Source organism: Hypanus sabinus, chromosome 1 (assembly GCF_030144855.1).
Source record: "Hypanus sabinus isolate sHypSab1 chromosome 1, sHypSab1.hap1, whole genome shotgun sequence".
Classification (NCBI taxonomy): Eukaryota; Metazoa; Chordata; class Chondrichthyes; order Myliobatiformes; family Dasyatidae; genus Hypanus; species Hypanus sabinus.
In genome coordinates, this window is record NC_082706.1 from 112608653 (window position 1) to 112626504 (window position 17852).

Sequence of the window (17852 nt, forward strand, 5' to 3'; positions counted from 1 at the left end):
AGACCATGGGCTGTTTAATCCTCACGCCAGGATTGTGATTTCTGTATGCATTTATAAAAGTCACAAGGGTTGCGTCTGTCTCACAGTGACAGCAGTACAGCTTTATAAGCAAAAGCCTGTGCATTGGATACAGCTCTCAGGCTGCAGCTTCAGCAGTTTTTACCTTGCCCGCATATGAACCACTATAATATTTTTCTCGTGGTGATGAATTGTATTCATAACATGTTGAAATAACACCAGCACGGTATTGCTCTTCCTCGCTTGCTACAATAATGTTCTTAATTAGGAGAATCTAATGAGATCGATTAGTCATTGGCCCCGACCTCAATGGCCTGTGGTGTGTTCTCAACTGATAACGGGAGCTCTGGATATTACTTGTAATAAAAATGTGAGCACTTGATTAGAGTGATATATGCCATTGTGGAATTGGAGGTTTTTTTTATAACAAATACTCAAATTGAGATGGCTGCAACTGAGATGGTACTGCACTTTGCCTTTGAGGAGATCCCCTCCACTGCAACCCTTATTGAAGGTAAACTTGAGAGCCTTCCCAGATTTACAGTATCATCAGAGGAGAATTCTTTGCTAGGTTCTGAAATGTGCCATGTGTCCAGAGCTCCGGATCTGGGAAACTTCCTGAATCAGATTGGGAGTGATTCCACTGGTTCAGAGAAGAATGCTGCATTGTTGGTTCTTTGTATAAATATATTCTATAAAACCTTCAGCTCATCAGAGCACCTATTGGTTTCTGTCAGTTCAGATTAGCAAAAACATCTTCTCTTCAATCTCCTTCAGTCGAGGTGCACGACTAGCCTGCTCGCTTTATAGTTATCACTGTGAAGCTAAGCACAGCCCTAATGCCATATTTAAGTTTGCTGGTGACACCACTGTCATTGACTGAATCAGAGGTGGAGATTAATCAGCCTAGAGGAGGGTGTTTGAAAATTTGGCTGAGTGTTTCCACAACAATAACCTCTCACTCAATTTCAGCAAGACCAAGAAGCTGATTATTGACTTCAGGAGGAGGAAGCCACTGGCCCATGAGCTAGTCCTCATGATAGAATCAGAGATGGAGAGGATTAGCCACCTTAAATTTCTCAGTATTATCATTTCAGCGGATCTGTCCTAGGACCAACATGTTTGTGCCATTACAAAGAAAATATGGCAGCGCCTCTACTTTCTTAGAAGTTTGTGATGTTCGACATATCATCTAAAATTTCAACTAACTTTTATTGATGTACAGTTGAGAGCATTCTGACTGGTTGTACCACAACCTGTTTTGGAAACACCAATGCCCTTGAACGGGAAATCATAAAAACCTAGTGGAGATGGTGCAGTCTATCCCAGGGATAGTCTTCAACATCATTAAACACATCTACACAGAGCACTGTCATAGGGAAGCAGCATCCTTCATAAAGGGGCCCCACCCCCCAGGCCATTCTCTCTTCGCAGTGCTGCCATCAGGCAGAAGGTACTAGAGCCTCAGAACCCATATTACCAGGTTCAGGTACAGTTATTACCCCTCAACTATCAGACTCTTGAACCAGAAAGGATATCTTCACCCGTCCCATCACTAAACTATTCCCATAACCTATGGACTCACTGTCAAGATCTCGTCACCTCATGTTCTTGATATTTATTGCTTATCTAGTCATTATTATTATCATCATCACTTTGTTTTTGTATTTGCACAGTCTGTTGTCTTTTGCACATGGTTCTTTTTCCCATTGGGTGTGGTCTTTCATGGATTCTATTGTGTTTACTTTTATTTGCTATGAATGTCCACAAGAAAACATAGCTCAGGGTTATATATAGTGACAGATATGCAGTTGGATAATAAAATTAGAACTTTCTATTGATTCCATAGCTGTTCTACATGGGGTCTGGTGCCATTGTAAATCTGGAAGAGCATCATTAATGGTGGGTTGCTTTATTTCTAGGCTTATCTATACCCTCTCGGTTTTACAGACTGTTGGTCCATATTCTGCCCTCCATTTTACTACTTTATCAACTTCAAGGATGAACTTTATTTGCCACACACACTTACATGTATTAGGAATTTGCTTTAGTGTATTGGTGATAGTTGCAATAAAGAACAACAAATTACAAAGAATAAAGAATTGTGTAAAAATAAAGTTATATATAGCTTCTCAAATATGAACTCAACATTCCTAGAATTTCTGTGTGAATCCTATCTGATTTTCACTTTTGTGAAGTGATGGAACGACTCTTTCCAATCTTTTTCATAGCATCTTCTCTGATGGAGTCATTCAATCAAATTTTATTCTTAAAATATTTGTAGTCTCAGATATAGTTAACCACATAATCACTCTCTGCTTTATTATTACGTAGAGTAGGACACACTTGCCTAGCACCATACTGTGTCATCAGCGAATCACTAACGGGACTTTTTTCTACACTTAGTTTTATCTTGAGTTCCCCAAACTTACTACTTCTCATCCAGAGAGTGTTTCTGCATAAATGCTGAAGATTTGATTCCTCCAACAGAAGGTGATGAATGCCTGGAATTCCCTACTGCAGAGAATAGTTTGACTAGGTCACGGAGGTACTTATTTTTTTTAAAGATCAGGGAATGGAGGGTTATATAAAACTCACAAAAGAGGCAATGAAACCTGAGGCAGACCTACCATGTTTGTTTGAATGGTGGTATAGGCTAAGGGACTGACTGGCCTACTCATGCACCTGCTTTCTTATGTGTTAGCTAACTTGACATAACTTCTTTGATCCTGAATTCTAAATTATAATCCTTTCCTAAATCTGCATGATAAATTGTAGTCCATATGGAACCTCAAGTCTGGTACACAATTTAGTTTTATTGCTAATCTAGTTCATTATCAACTTTCTTTCCCAATCTTTGTGTCTTCCATTCTTTTTAGTACTTTATCATTTAAATTGATCTCAGCCTTGAACATAGTCAGCAACTGAGCAGCCATAACCCTCTGCAGTAAAGAAATCTGAAAATGCTATACAGAAATTCTTCATCATCTGACTATTGGGATAACCAACACCAGCATCTTCATTTCCCAACACGTGCAGTGTTCCTCAGCCTTTGATTCCATCCCCTCCATGGCAATAGCTTGAAACTTAACTGGACTGTGTGCAATTTTAGTATCATATTTGATCCCAATTTGAATCTTGGATCTCGTATTCGTCATCTCTCAAATTCTTATTTTTATTTGCATGTCATGTCACTCATTTCCCTGGCTATTACCCCCTGAAACATGCACAAGGGACTGTAGATGCTGGAATCTGAAGCAACAAACAATGTGCTGGAGGAACTCAGAGTCATCCAGCGTCTGCCGGAGGAAAGAAATTGGTCAGTGTTTCAGGTTGAAACATCAGACCTGATGCAGGGTTTCAACTTTGAAATGTCACTAATTTCTTCCTCCTACAGATGCTGCATGACCTGCTGAGTTCCTCCAGCACATTATTTTTTGACACTTACCATTACACTTTTAGCCAGTTCCCTCATTTTATTTGCCATATCTTTGAGCACAACCAAATTGGCTTTCTGTCCTAACTCTTACTAAGCCTCATTCACCCAAATAGTTGCTGAACTGTATGAACTGACAGGTAGGCAATGCTTTAATGTTTTAAACTTTTCCATAGCATTCTCCCATTCTCTGAACTGTCCACTCTCCAGTTAAGTGCCTCAGAGAAATTACCATATTAAAGTTCCAATATAAAGCTTATTCCTAAACTTTTATATATTATTCTAACAAGTGCCCTTAGATAAGTCTGACAGAGTGAGAGTTGCCACTTCATGATAAAATCCTTATACTAACACTTTTATTAAAGTAGCAATCTGGAAGGTGGGGGTGGAGCTATGTCTCCACCAAAGGAGATGTAAGGAGCAGCTTCCTTCTGCTAGCCTGCAGGTCACCCTTGGGTAAAGTGTAGCACCTGATCAGCCCCTGAAGCCATGAGAGAAGGTGGTAGGTGGCCATATGAGCAGCTGGTGCATATCACAAGTCCTAGTTATTCGACCACTAACACCAGGCGATCTCTGAAGAGTATTGTTAATGGTTGGGGTCACCCATCTTGTAAAGACACTGCCCAGAAAAATTTGCCAAGAACAATCATGGTCATCGAAAGATCATGATTGCCTACGTCATGCGGCATGGCACATAATGATGATGATGAAGAATCTGTAAGGATTTGTTCCTATTTTTTTTTTCATTATTCCTAAAATGTTAATTTATTCTGTACTGCAATTCCACAGGAGAAAACAAAATGTTTACCAACTGTTTCAGAGAGACACGAGATTTTGCAGCTGTTGGAAAACTTGAGCAACACACACAAAATGCTGGAGGAACTTAGCGGGTTCAGGCAGCATTTGTGGAAGGAAATAAACAGTTGATGTTTCAGTTCTGATGGGCCTCAGCTTGAAAAGTTGAGTGTGTATTTTTCTTTATAGTTGGTACCTGACCTTTGTAGTTGGAACATAGAAATATACAGCACAATACAGGCCCTTCAGCCCACAATGTTCTGCCGACCATGTAACCTACCCTAGAAGCTGCCTAAATTTTTCCTGCCACTTGGCCCTCTATCTTTATAAGATCCAAGTACCTATCTAAGAGTCTCATTTAGACCCTGTTGTATCCACCTCTACCACCTTCACTGGCAGTGCATTCCATACACCGCCATTCTTTGAGTGGAAAAACTCACCTCTGACATCCCCCTTGTACCTATTTCCAAGCACATTAAAACAATGCCTCTTGTGTTAGCTATTTCAGCCCTGGGAAAAAGCCTCTGGCTATGCACACGATCAATGCCTCTCATCATCTTATACACCTTGATCAGGTCACCCCTCATCCCCCGTCACTCCAAGGAGAAAAGGCCAAGTTCAGTCAGCCTATTCTGATAAGGCATGCTCTCCAATCCAGGCAAAATCCTTGTAAATCTCATCTGCACTCTCTCTATAGCATCCACATCCTTCCTGTAATGAGGTGACCAGAACTGAACACCGTACTCCAAGTGTGTTTTAACTATACTCCAAGTGGAGTTTAACTTTTAGAGCTGTAATATTACCTCACAGTTCTTGAACTCAGTGCCACAGCTGATGAAGGCCAACACACCCTACGCCTTCTTACCAACACTGTCAACCTATGCAGCAGCTTTGAGTGTCCTACGGACATGGACCCCAAGATCTCACTGATCCTTTACACTGCCAAGATTCTTACCATTAATATTATATTTTGTCTTTAAATTTGACCTAATGAGATGAACCACTTAACTCTTATCTGGGTTGAACTCCACCTGCCACTTCTCAGCCCAGTTCTGCATCCTAATGATGCCCCACTATAACCTTTGACAAGCATCCAGAATATCCACAATTACCCCCAACTTTTGTATCATCAGCAAACTTAGGAGCCCACCTTTCTACTTTTTCATCCAGGTAATTTTTAAAAATCACAAAGAGGACAGTTCCCAGAACAGATCCCTTGGGAACACTACTGGTTATCATCCTCCATGCAGAATACGAACCATCCACAATCGCCCTTTGCCTTCTGTGGTCAAGCCAATTCTGGATCCACAAAGCAAAGTCTTCTTAGATCACATGCCTCCTTGCTTTTTGAATGAGCCTCGCATGGGGAACCTTATCAAATGCTTTACTGAAGTCCATATACACTACATCCACTGCTCTACCTTCATCAATGCGTTTTGTTACCTCCTCAAAAAATTCAGTCAGGTTAGTAAGACATGACTTGCCCTTGACAAAGGCAGGCTGACTATCCCTAATCAGATTATGTCTCTCCAAATGTTCAGAATTCCTGCCTCTCTGGATCTTCTCCAACAACTTGCCTACAACTGAAGTAAGACTCACTGGTGTATAATTTTCTAAGTTATCATTGCTCCCTTTCTTGAACAAGGGAACAATGTTTGCAACCTTCCAATTCTCTGGTACTTTTCCCATCCCTATTGTTGATGCAAAGATCATTGCCAGAGTCTCAGCAGTCTCCTCCCTTGCTTCTCACAGTAGTCTGGGGTATACCTCGTCCGGTCCTGGCGACTTAACTAACTTAATACCTTTCAAAAGCTTCAGCACATTCTCTTTCTTAATGTCTGTACACTCAAGCATTTCAGTCCGCTTTAAGTCATCCCCACAATTGCCAAGGTGATCTTCACTGGTGAATACTGAATTCCTTCAGCATTTTGTGTGTTTTGCCAACAATATCTTTTTTTTTGATTTGCTTATTGCATTGTGACTATGTAGAGCAACTTTTCTCAACCTTTTTGTCCTGGAGGAACCCTTGAAATAATTTTCAGGTCTCAGAGAACACCTGCATAAACATCATTATCTCTACAGCTCATGGTACGTTAGTATGATCAGTAAGTCATAGATATAATAATCCAAAAATAATTGTCAGTGCTCTTTTGAGTAGAGAATAGATTTCTAGCCAACCTTTTTGGAAAAAAAATCGGGTAGTTAAGGTTAGCTTACCTTTCTTGAAATTAATCTCTTTCATAAATTTTAAAAACTCATAAGGAAAATGTAATAAATTTCTGTTAAATAACTGGCTTAAGCCAAAATGGGATTTTATTTTTCTAAAGATAGGTTTAGTAAATTTGATTTAAGTAAAGGTTGTAAATTGATTTTAGTTAATGCTACTTACAACATGAACATTTAACAATTTGAATAATAAATTTACTAAAAACCATAAGCCAAAGCAATATGAATGAAAATATAGACTAAGAAACAATTTTATACAAGACCTTGAGAAAACATTTTCTTATGGAGTGACATAATCAGGCTGAAATATAGGCCTAGCATGGGAAACCTGTGCTTGTTTTTTGCTGCACAATACTCAATTTTGGGTTGAAACTGAGATACACACACACACACGGATTTCACCTTGGACTGAAATGAGATCTTCTCTATCCTTGCTTTTGATGCTTGTTAAACAAGAAAAAGCTTACTCACACATGTAAGAAGTTGAAAACTGAGGCAAAATGTTCATTGCTTTCCTAGGAATGGCAGAATCACAGAAAGCCAGAACTTGTTTCAGGACAGATTAGTAAATCTCATCTTGAGTGCACGATCAGATGGCATCTCACAAAGTTCTTCCTCTTCTCTCAAAGTCAAGTTTTCAGGCTAGGCAGAAGATTCAGAGTAAGTGTCCTTCACCCAGTCATACACTTGTGTTAAAAGGGAGGAAAAATACTGTTCACTTTTATTCTGCAGTATTTCCAGGTGGTTTTCAGAAAGTCTCGAATCTTATTGATATCCTTCTTCACTCTCAAGCCCAAGCAACAGTGGAAACATTTCAGGATTTCCTTTTGCAGCATGGTTTTTCCAAAGATTCAGTTTCTTTTTAAATCCAAGAATTTTGTCACTTGAAGTAAAAACATTTTCTCCAGGCCCTTGAAGAGACTTCAACTGGTTCATCAGATAAAAAATGTCTGCTAAGTAGGCTAGTTTTGCAGCCATTCTTCATCTTCAAAGTACTTAGCAAAATCTAACGCAATTGCTAATCAGTCTGCTTGGCCACTGCCCACCATTGTGATTAATAGTGTTGCATGAAGTTCAAAAAAGATGGTTTTTTTTAAGTCATGGTCTCTCACAGAACCCCGAGCAACCTCTGCTGAACCCCAGTTGAGAAACCCTGAAATAGAGTATACAGAAAGATATTGAGTCAGTCAAGTCAGACTTGCATTTGACATAGATGAAAAATTTGATTTATTTATCATATGTACACTGAGACAGTGAAATGTGTTTTTCTATCAATGGCCAATGCAATCAGATCTGCTGGGCAACCCGCAAGTGTTACCGTGCTTCCAGCTGCTAAGTATCATACCTACAACTTACTGATCCTAACTTATACATCTTTGGAATCTGGGAAGAAATTGGAGATCATACAGTCTCCTTACATTCAGCAGCAGGAGTTGAACCCTGATCTTATACCTGGTGTTCTGAAGCTTTACTGTGTCACTCACAATGATGAGGTTAACATAATTGTTAAGTTGTCATTGCAAAAAAAAACTTTGAAGCAATTTGCTACAGGTCCAACTGCACTCATGGTCATTCTTCCTTGTCTTGGTGCATAATTTAACAAAGGAATAAGATAGGCCATTTCAGGTTCATGCTTCAATTCTATCATTCTGTTAATTATGAGTGATCTTTATCTAACTTTAATTTTCATTGCCTGATTTCGTGTTCCTGAAAGCCACAGTTTCACTGAAATCCAGTAATCTCATTTTGAAAGCAATGTTTGAACCCCAACAGCATTTGGGGAAGAAACCACACAAAAGGTGCTGGAGGAGATTAGTGAATATGGCAACTTCTCTGGAGAGAAATGTTGCATGTCCATTTTCCTCCATAGATGCTGTAAATATGCTTTCTGTGTTGCTCCAGATTGCAACATCCACAGTGTATCTTGTGTGTCCAGTTTTAAGGTTCTGTCCCTTGATTTGGAGTCCCCCACAATGATAAATTGCTTTTCACAAACTACACTTACTGATTATTGAAATTAATTTTGCTACTTGGTGGTACTTTTTTTCTGGTATTTTGTCTTCATTGTGTATATGTTGTTTAAGTTATTTTTTTATGCTTACACAGGTTTAAGTTCTTCATTCTCAGTGAAAAACCCTTCAAGCAACAAACTAATTAATACAAGGTATAAAATAGTGAAGAAAAATGCAGGCTGGAATAATTTGACAACAAGCTCATCTGCTTTTTCCTGGAAGACTAAAAAGATCAACAACTCCTGCGTAAGGTAATCTTATATTTCAAAACTAACTGTGCTTCTGGCTTCATCATATACTGGTTCAATGCTCTTTGAGTTAGAGACATCAGTAGTACACATAACAAAATGTAACTCAGCTTTGGTTGTACATGTGTACTTTGTGTTGAACATTTCAATAACTATAAGGATGCAAGCTCTCTTGCTGGTTTTTATTTGCTTTGTTTCAGGATAACAGTAGCCTTTTGTGACTTACTGCTGCATTGTGTCGCCTTAATCAAATCGACTCTGAAGGTTTTAATTCCTAATTGATTGCACAGAGCCATCAAAAGGACTTGTGCACCTAATTTTCATAACTCAATCTGATCCTTGACATTTTCTTCCAAACTGTAGAGCTGACTAGTTGTACAAGTGAAGATTTTTATATGCTGTTTTTATTGACTGGTTACATTTCCATTAAGAGATTTTGGTCAATTTAAAAAGATATTTTGTTTTAAACAAAAATATACAAATCTGTTCAACCCATGATTCCTCCTACTTCTTGTTTGTCTATATTATAGTTTGGTGATCTCTCTCTTTTTAATATTTTTAATACCCATTATAAATAATCCTAGCAATGTGATCAGACAGAAATGGCAGTTATATTATTACTTCTAACTGAAGATGATGTGTATTACTAACATGTAGATTATAAACTTTCAGTTCCTTATTGTGATTGCTACTTTAGCCACACAGTAACCACTGAATCTTTAAAACATTGCACTTGGGTGTTTTGGTCTTTCCAAATAGTGAGATCAACTTTTATTGGTACAAAAGGGCACAGATGGCTGCTGATGCTGTAATCTAGAGCAAAAACCAAACTGCTGGAGGAGCTCGGTAGGTCAGGCTGCATATTTGTGGCAGATGCTCAAGATCCTGCATGTCTTACAAATTCTGAGAATGCACTCTCCTTTTGGAACTCAATTATTAAATGTTCTTTAAAAATGAAAATACCAGTAATTTGGGGAAAAAAGTTACAAGATTTTATTTAAGCTATCTTTGTAGGAGAGGACATTTCTAATGTACAATCATTTCCAATTGATCATGCATACCTAAACTATGTTATTATTTTTTAGCACAGGTAATCCATAGTGGAGACCAAATATCCAGTATTTCAAGGCCTTTGCAGAATTGCAGAAGCAGTTTATAGTTCCCAAATTTTCCATAGTTAAGTAGGATCACTTTGAAGCTAGATCGTAATTTAGTTTAATCATATGAATACCATTCATACCAGGAAAGACACAGACTGAAGTAACAGCATGGCTACCAGTGTTGTTAAAAAAAGTTTAGTCTGTAAGACCATAAGATATAGGAACAGAATTAGGCCATTTGGCCTATGGAGTCTGCTCCACCATTTCTTCATCATGGCTAATTCATTTTTCCTCTTAGCTGCAATCTCCTGCCTTCTCTTCATATCCCTTCATTCCCTGACCAATCAAGAAACTATGGATCTCTGCTTTAAATATATATACATAAAGACTTGGCCTCCACAGCTGCCTGTGGCAAAGAATTCCACAGATTCACCACTCTGGCTAAGGAAATTGCTCCTCATCTCCATCTTAAGAGGATGCCCCTAGTCTGAAACTTTCCCACCATCTGTTATTTGTTAAGCGGGTGCCGTGGACAATCCTAATCTGATGAAAAACAAATGTGGGAGCATAGAGGAACATCTGGAAATCTCCAGAAAGGTCTTCTTCGTTGTTGCTGCTGTTGTGAAGTCTGGGTCTCTGCAAAGAACAGGCTCCCAGTCCTTGGGGTCGTGTTGCCTGTGGCAGGGTCGTCGTAGTACACTTGGCAGAGGATGGTGCTCGGAGAGGCTGTGCCAGAGGGGATGGTCGGAGGCTCGGAGGTTCGACGGAGTTGGAGTCCACTGTGGTCGGGGCACTTTAACTGTGTACTGCGTTTGCGAGGCTGGGTCCGGCGGAGCTTTCATTGTGTACTGCATCTGCGAAGCTGAGTCTGGAGGCGCCTTGGAAGTCCATAGCGAGGGTATTCCCTTCTGCCGCCTGTGTGGGGATGACGAGTCTATTGGGACCCCGAGGACTTGTGGAAGCTGTGTAGTGGTTTCTTTCGAACTTACAGTCTTCAAACATCTTTGGACTATTTTTACTGTGCCCATGGTCTGTTTTTTTTTTATCAATTATGGTATTGTCTGCACTGTTGTAACTATATTTAATTGTGTGGTTTTGTGTAGGTCTTGTAGCTTTAGTTTTTGGTTTGTTGGGTGGTAGAGTTGGTCTTCTGACTTGGTGTGTCTGGGTAGTCTTGTTTTGTCTGGTGGATTTGGAGCTCCTTTCCGGGGAACACACTAAAATGATAGCGCGATATTAATACTCTCCGGACACTGGATTTGGGGATTGCCAAATGTTATGTGGATTTTCTGGTGTAGTCTGTTTTGTTGTGTGCTTTTGTGATATCATTCTGGAGGGACGTTGTCTCATTTTTTAACTGCATTGCATTTGTGGTTTCTAAATGACAATAAACCGAAATTCAATTCAATTCAATTCAAATTCAATTCAATAGGAAACATCCTCTCCACATCCACTCTATCAAGGCCTTTCACCATTTTAAATACGTTTTATTTGTTGTAATTTGTCGTGATTTGATTCACAATTTATGTTCACAATTCGGTGCTAATGTAGCAAGTGCTTTTGGTCATAATGGTAAGTCTCATACAAGATAAACATATAACAACTGATCACCAAAGACGCTGTGCATGATACTTATGTAGTGCAATAGTCCGTTTAGTGTAACAGGAATTAATTTAAAGTGTGTAAAATGTTTGTTTATTATGTAGCATTTTGAACAATTTTGCCACATTAGTTTTGTGCATCAATTTATTTTCTCAAGAAATCAATAAAGAAGTCATCTTGTTTATTTTGTTGATTTTTGATGGATTTCCTGTTCCTCTGGTAATGTTTTTTTTTGTTGGAGTTCAGCATTCAGATGCATTGAAGATGTTTTCTGTTTTCCCTTGAGGATATGATTTTGCTTTTAGTCCAATGACACTCTGTGTTGATGATCATTTAGTTATAATTCCTCTGGACTTGCTTATCAAACCAGAATTGTTTTTTTGGTTGAGAAGCTTAGTATTATGTGGTTCTTCCGGCTGATGAGGTACTATGGATGCTGTTTGATTCCTGCTTGCTAGAAGTTTTCAGGTTGTTTATGAGGAGTGTCTTTGGGTACTTTAGCATTAATTTTTCTGTGGCATCGTTTTTGTCACCACTTCTTTTTAGGAATGAAGATGATGATTACTGACCCAATGGCAGTGTAAACAATGGTGGTACAAGTAATAAAGTCACAATGCAATCTGTCATTCAGATGGTGACATAGTCTATTAGATGCCTCTGCTCTAACTGAAATCTTGTGCCTGTTTCTCTGATGAAATAAGGTGCTGAATTTGACAGAGCCGTATTGCAAGACGTGTGGGGAGAAGGACCACGGCTAAACTTAGTTTTCCTTATCATATTATTCAGGATTTCAAACCACCCACTTAATATCCTTAAGCACTGGCAAAACCATCAAACCCAAAGGCCATCCAAGAATGGGTGAGGAGAGATTAAGTAGACTGGCCTATCCTCTGAACAATTTAAAAGACTGAGAGGTCATCTCATTGATGTACAAAGTTCTTATAGGTTTGGTAAGGTAGATGCATTCTTGTGGTTCCATTGTCTCTAGAAACAGATGTTACAGTCTGAAGTTAAAGTGTCAGCCATTCAGGACAAGCAATTTCTTCACACAAAGAAGAGTGTATCTTTAGAATTATCTACCCAAATGGCTTGCATAAGCTTCGCCAGTGAGTATTATTCATAGCACAGATTGACAGACTTTTGTGTATGAAGTTAGTGAGGAGAACTGATGATAAGCTAAAAGATCAGCTCTTAATTGAGTGCCAAGCCAAGCACAAGGGATCAAATGGCCTACTCCTGTTTCTATTTCTGATGTTTTTTACATTTCTTTTCTCAAGAATTTCATTTGGATAAACTGATGAAGAAATCTGCCATGGTAAAGAAAAAAGGACTTTAACCTTCTGGAGGCATTATAAAATCACATTCCCATTTACTTTGTCCCAAAGCTTAAAAAAAAGCAAAATGCACTTAAAACCTAAATAGAAAAGGAAAACAGATTTTGCCCAGTGCATCAGGTACTGATGTGAGGTTATGTTGATCCTTGGGAAGTCCAAAGCTTTAAATTGAGCTAATTGGATTTTATTTTTCTGGTACAAAAAATATCCAAGGCAACACTTGGGAAAGAAAGACTAATGAGACAGCAAAAGGGGAAAAAAAAATGGTTGGTTCAGTCATAGTATGTGGAGACTCCACACATATATACTCAGAAGTCCTGAACAAGTTGCCATTGTTGGGTGTTTTATGATTGACTCAGGCTACATCCACACTAGACCAGATAATTTTGCGTAAAAACAATAAGCATCAACACCAAGCATTTTTGAAAATACCTCCGTCCACATTAAAACGGGTATTTGGGCAATCTCCTCCTACTGGGCATGCGCAGGATACATCTACACAAAACAAGCAACATGTTTGGTGTCAAATCTCGCAGTGAAAGTGTGCGTTTGTGCGGTTACGGACTAGAAAAACATAAAAGGAAATTGCCAAACAATGGACAGCTGTTGGCTGTCATGCAGGAGGACTTAAATACTGGAGCGTATGGAGGCAACCGACAGGGAGTTCACAAACAATCTGACCCGGCTGACGACGAACATTGAAAAACTGACTAACTCTTGCATTAATAAAGCTCTTAGTTAAATGTATAAAACATGTCTGTATCAGTGTTATCTTGTATTTCCATACAATGTTACATTAGGCTGTAACACATCTGTTGTCAGAGAAGTACTTGCATAAATAGGTAAACCACCTTCATACAAGTGAGGACAGAAAGCAGGCCAAAGTGAGTATACTTACGTATTCAGTGAGTTATGGGTCATAGTATTTGCTAAGTACATTTCTAACTCTTCTGGCTTCAGTCACGTTGCAGTCTGTTCTGAAATTGTTAGGTTGTGTAGGGGGTTGCATTCAGGAAAACAATGAAATGCCGCCATCTGTTCGGCACGTCGTGACAGCGTTTCTAGAAATCTCTGTTTACCCCATCCACACTACTCCTGCCCAAGCGGCATTTTCAAGTTTACACACTCTGGTGGGCGTTTTAAAAAAGCTCCATTTTCAGCGTAGGAAAAAGCCGTTTCAGTGTGGACAGAGGGTCAAAACGAAGAGAAAAAGCTTTGGTTACTGTTTTATCTGGTCTGGTGTGTTCAGTAAGCCTAGAAAGCCACTGTGCTCACCTTGATCCATTAATATCCAGAAAATGTCTGCAAAATGGCAATTAGAGAAGCTCCCAGGACTATAGCCATCAAATATCCAAAGTTAATGTGATCAGAGGGTAGGTACATTCCAAATTCAATAAGCTAAAACTGATCAAATATGATCTTAAATAATTAATTACCATTTAAAAAGTAAAATGATGAGCAGCAAAAGAGAAAAGAGTGGTGAGTGCCTGGGACATACTGCTAAAGGAGATGGTAGAAGCAGGTATGATCATGGCATTTAAGAGGCACTTAATCAGACACGTGAACGGAGGGGATATAGATGTATGCAGGCAGGTAGGATTAGTTTAGATCAGCATCATGATTAGAATGGATAAGGTGTGTAGAAGGGCTTGTTCTAACATTGAACTTCCTGTGCTAACTAGCATGAAAATATGGCAACACATTGAAATCCTAACCGGTAAGCAACATGAAAGCCAGGGAGAATACCTTAGCTCCAGGTACTTAGTATAATAAAAAAAAATCAATATCTTAATAGTAAGGAGACTGTCAAATTGATAGAAATCAGACTATCAACATTAGGAAACATTTTAGACAGCCTCTCCTTTGTCAAATAGTAACGATGTACAATTTTAAATTGAATTAAAGAGTGATTGGCACAAATCAAAGAAGAGTTAACCAATTTCAAAATCCGCAACCAATCTTCTGTTATCAGGGTCATGTTAAGCTCTCTCTCTTTCAATCTTGCTTAATCTTAAGTGAAGGGTAATTGTGCTGTTGTAACAATATAAATTTTCCCAATAAAACCCTTCACTAAAGGATTCATTTTTAGAATAATATCTAACAGGTCAGAATCTTGTATATATGGAAAATAACTTAAGTAATTTTGTAAGAAGTGTCTGACCTGAAGATATTGGAGGAAATGTGAATACGAGAGAGAGTATTTAGTTACTAATTTCTCAAAAGACATCATCTTGGAACAGATCCATGAAGGAATAAACACCTTTATTCCTCCAAAGCAGAAAGATAGGATCACTTAATGAAGGTTTAAATAAATAATTTTGATAAATTAAACTAAAAAGTTTAAATTTTTTGAGATTAAAAAAATTACGAAACTGGAACCAAATTCGTACTAACTGCTTAATCACAGGATATAAATTTAAATTGGTAATTTTGGCCAGTTTTACAGGTAGAGAAGCTCCTAATAATGAGGTTAAGTGAAACTGTTTCACAGCATTCAATTTCAATTCAGTCTAAGCGTGATCACAGATTGTACATCTGTGCACCAGTTAGACCCGACGAAAGGTCGTGGCCCGAAATGTCAACAGTGCTACATGCACGTGCAGGTCAACTCTTTGAGTGATTATGCAGAAAGTTTGAAGTTAATAACTCATCTCCTACCTTAAGCCACAAACTTATCAATCACCCCTGATGAATTATTAACTTCAAGCTTTCTGCATAATCACTCAGAGTTGAATTGCATGTGCATGTAACGAGAGCTGTATAAATCATCTCCTTCTACCTTAGGCCACAAACTTATCAATCACCCCTGCTGTGGATACTTTCTGGAGGTCCAAGATCCGTATGCTCCACGACCGCTGGACTAAGTGTGTAAATGTAGGAGCAGACTATGTTGAAAAATAAATGTGCTAGGTTTTCTAAAATTGACTCCTCCTACCTTAGGCCACAAACTTATCAATCACTGCTCATAATTTTGTCTCTGACTTTAAGGAGTTTGTATGTTCTTCCTGCGACCAAATGGATTTTCTCAGAATGTTCTGGTTTAGTTGATTAATTGGTTATGTGGATGTAATTTGGTGGTGCAGGCTCATTGAATTGTTGGGGTCTATTACTGTGTGTATCTCTAAATGACAAAATAAAATGAAAAATGATTATCACACACTTTTTCATATAACTTCTCAAAGTCAGTATCACCAACTTTCTGAAATGGTGAGAACCTGCTTTTCTCATTTCTCTAAGGCATTTGGGATGTTGCTTATAAATATAAATTGTTATTGACGAAGGGGCATCCATAAACGGCCACATTATAACACCATAAGACATGAGCAGAATTTTGGCCCATCAATCTTGTTCCACCATTCCATCATTATCTATCTCAACCTCATTCTCTTGCCTTCTTCCTGTAACCTGTGACACCCAGACTAACCAAGAACCTATCAAGCTCTTCTTAAATATACTCCATGACTTGGCCTCCACAGCTGTCTGTGGCAGTGAGTTCCTCAGATTCACCAAACTCAGCTAAAGAAATTCCTCCTCATCTCTGTTCTAAATTATGTTCTTTTATTCTGAGGCTGTGCCCTCTAGTCCTAGACTCAACCACTATAGTTAACATCCTCTCCACATCCACTCTTGGCCTTTCAATACTTGATAGGGTTCAGTGAGATCCCTCATTCTTATAAACCCCAATGAGTTCAGGTCTAGAGCCATTAAACGCTCCTCATATGTCAACCCTTTCATTCCCAGAATCATTCTCGTGCACTGCCTCTGGACACTCTCCAGTGCCAACACATCTTTTCTTAAATAAGAGGCCCAGAACTGCCCACAATTCTCCATGTGTAGTTGACCAATGCCTTATAAAGCCTTAACATTACATTCTTCCTTTTATATTCTCGTCTTCTCAAAAAAAATGTTAATATTGCATTTGCCTTCCTTACCACTGACTCAACCTGCAAGTTAACCTTTAGGGATTCCTGTACCAGAATTCCTTAGTCCCTTTGCACATCCAATTTTTAAATTTTCTCTGTTTAGAAAATAGTCAGTGCTTTTCTTCCTTCTGCCATGTGCATGACTATGCACTTCTCTGCACTATTTCAAATGTCACTTCTTAGCCTATTCTCTCAATCTGTCTATGTCCTGCAGATTGCCTGCTTCCTCAACACTTCCTGACCCTCCATCAATTTTCGTGCTGTCTGCAAACTTGGCCTCAAACCTTCAATTCCATCATCCAAATCTTTGAAATATAATTTTAAATGAAGCGATCCCAATACTGGCCCCAGTGGAACACCACTAGTTACCAGTAGCCAACCAGAATAGGCTCTCTTTATTCTGTTTTTTTTTTCTTTTTGCCAATCAGCCAGTCTTTTATCTATGCCAGTATCTTTCCTGTTTTACCATGTGTTTTTACCTGGTTAAGCAGCCTCATGTATGGCTCCTTGTCAAAGGCTTTCCAAAAATCCAAGTAAACAACATCCACTAACTTTTTTACCCTGCCTGTTATTTCTCAGGCAAGATTTCCTCTTATGGAAACCATGCTGACTTTGACTGACTTTATCAAGTAACCCAAAACTTCATAGTGAATAATGGACTCCAACATCTTTCCAACCATTGAAGTCAGGCTAACTGGTCTATAATTTCCTTTCTTCTGCCCTTCTCACTTCTTAAAGAGTGAAGTGACATTTGCAATATTCCAGTCCTTTGGAACTATATCATAATCTAGTGATACTTGAAAGCTCTTTACAAATGCCTCTGCAATCTCTTTAACTATCTTTTTCAAAGCCTTGGGGTGTATTCCACCTGGTGCAGGTGACTTATCTACCTTCAGACTTCTCTTTCAAAGCACGTTAATGATAGCAATGGCACTCACTTCTGCCCTGGCACTCTCAAATTTTTGCAAAATCAAGCACTATCAAATTTCAGATAGTGTAGCTTTGTATATTGTGTAACCTAGGTGCAAGATCACAAAATCTCATCTATTTTCTATTGAATAGAATTGCTGATTATATTTAAGAAATTAATCTATAGATTAATGGGGTTAATGCAGGAAAGCGGTGCTGAGATAAAAGAACCTTCATCGCACTGAAACC

The 17852-nt window shown here is 38.7% G+C and overlaps 1 protein-coding gene across 2 annotated transcripts in view; it reads left to right on the forward strand.

The window, feature by feature from the left end:
• zc3h3 (zinc finger CCCH-type containing 3) overlaps positions 1–17852 on the forward strand; it is a 280002-nt gene that overhangs the window by 95197 nt on the left and 166953 nt on the right. For both annotated transcript variants that reach the window (XM_059974653.1, XM_059974644.1), the window contains exon 4: positions 8582–8738. In XM_059974653.1, the coding sequence (XP_059830636.1) occupies positions 8582–8738 (157 nt within the window). The remainder of the gene's footprint in view (positions 1–8581; positions 8739–17852) is intronic.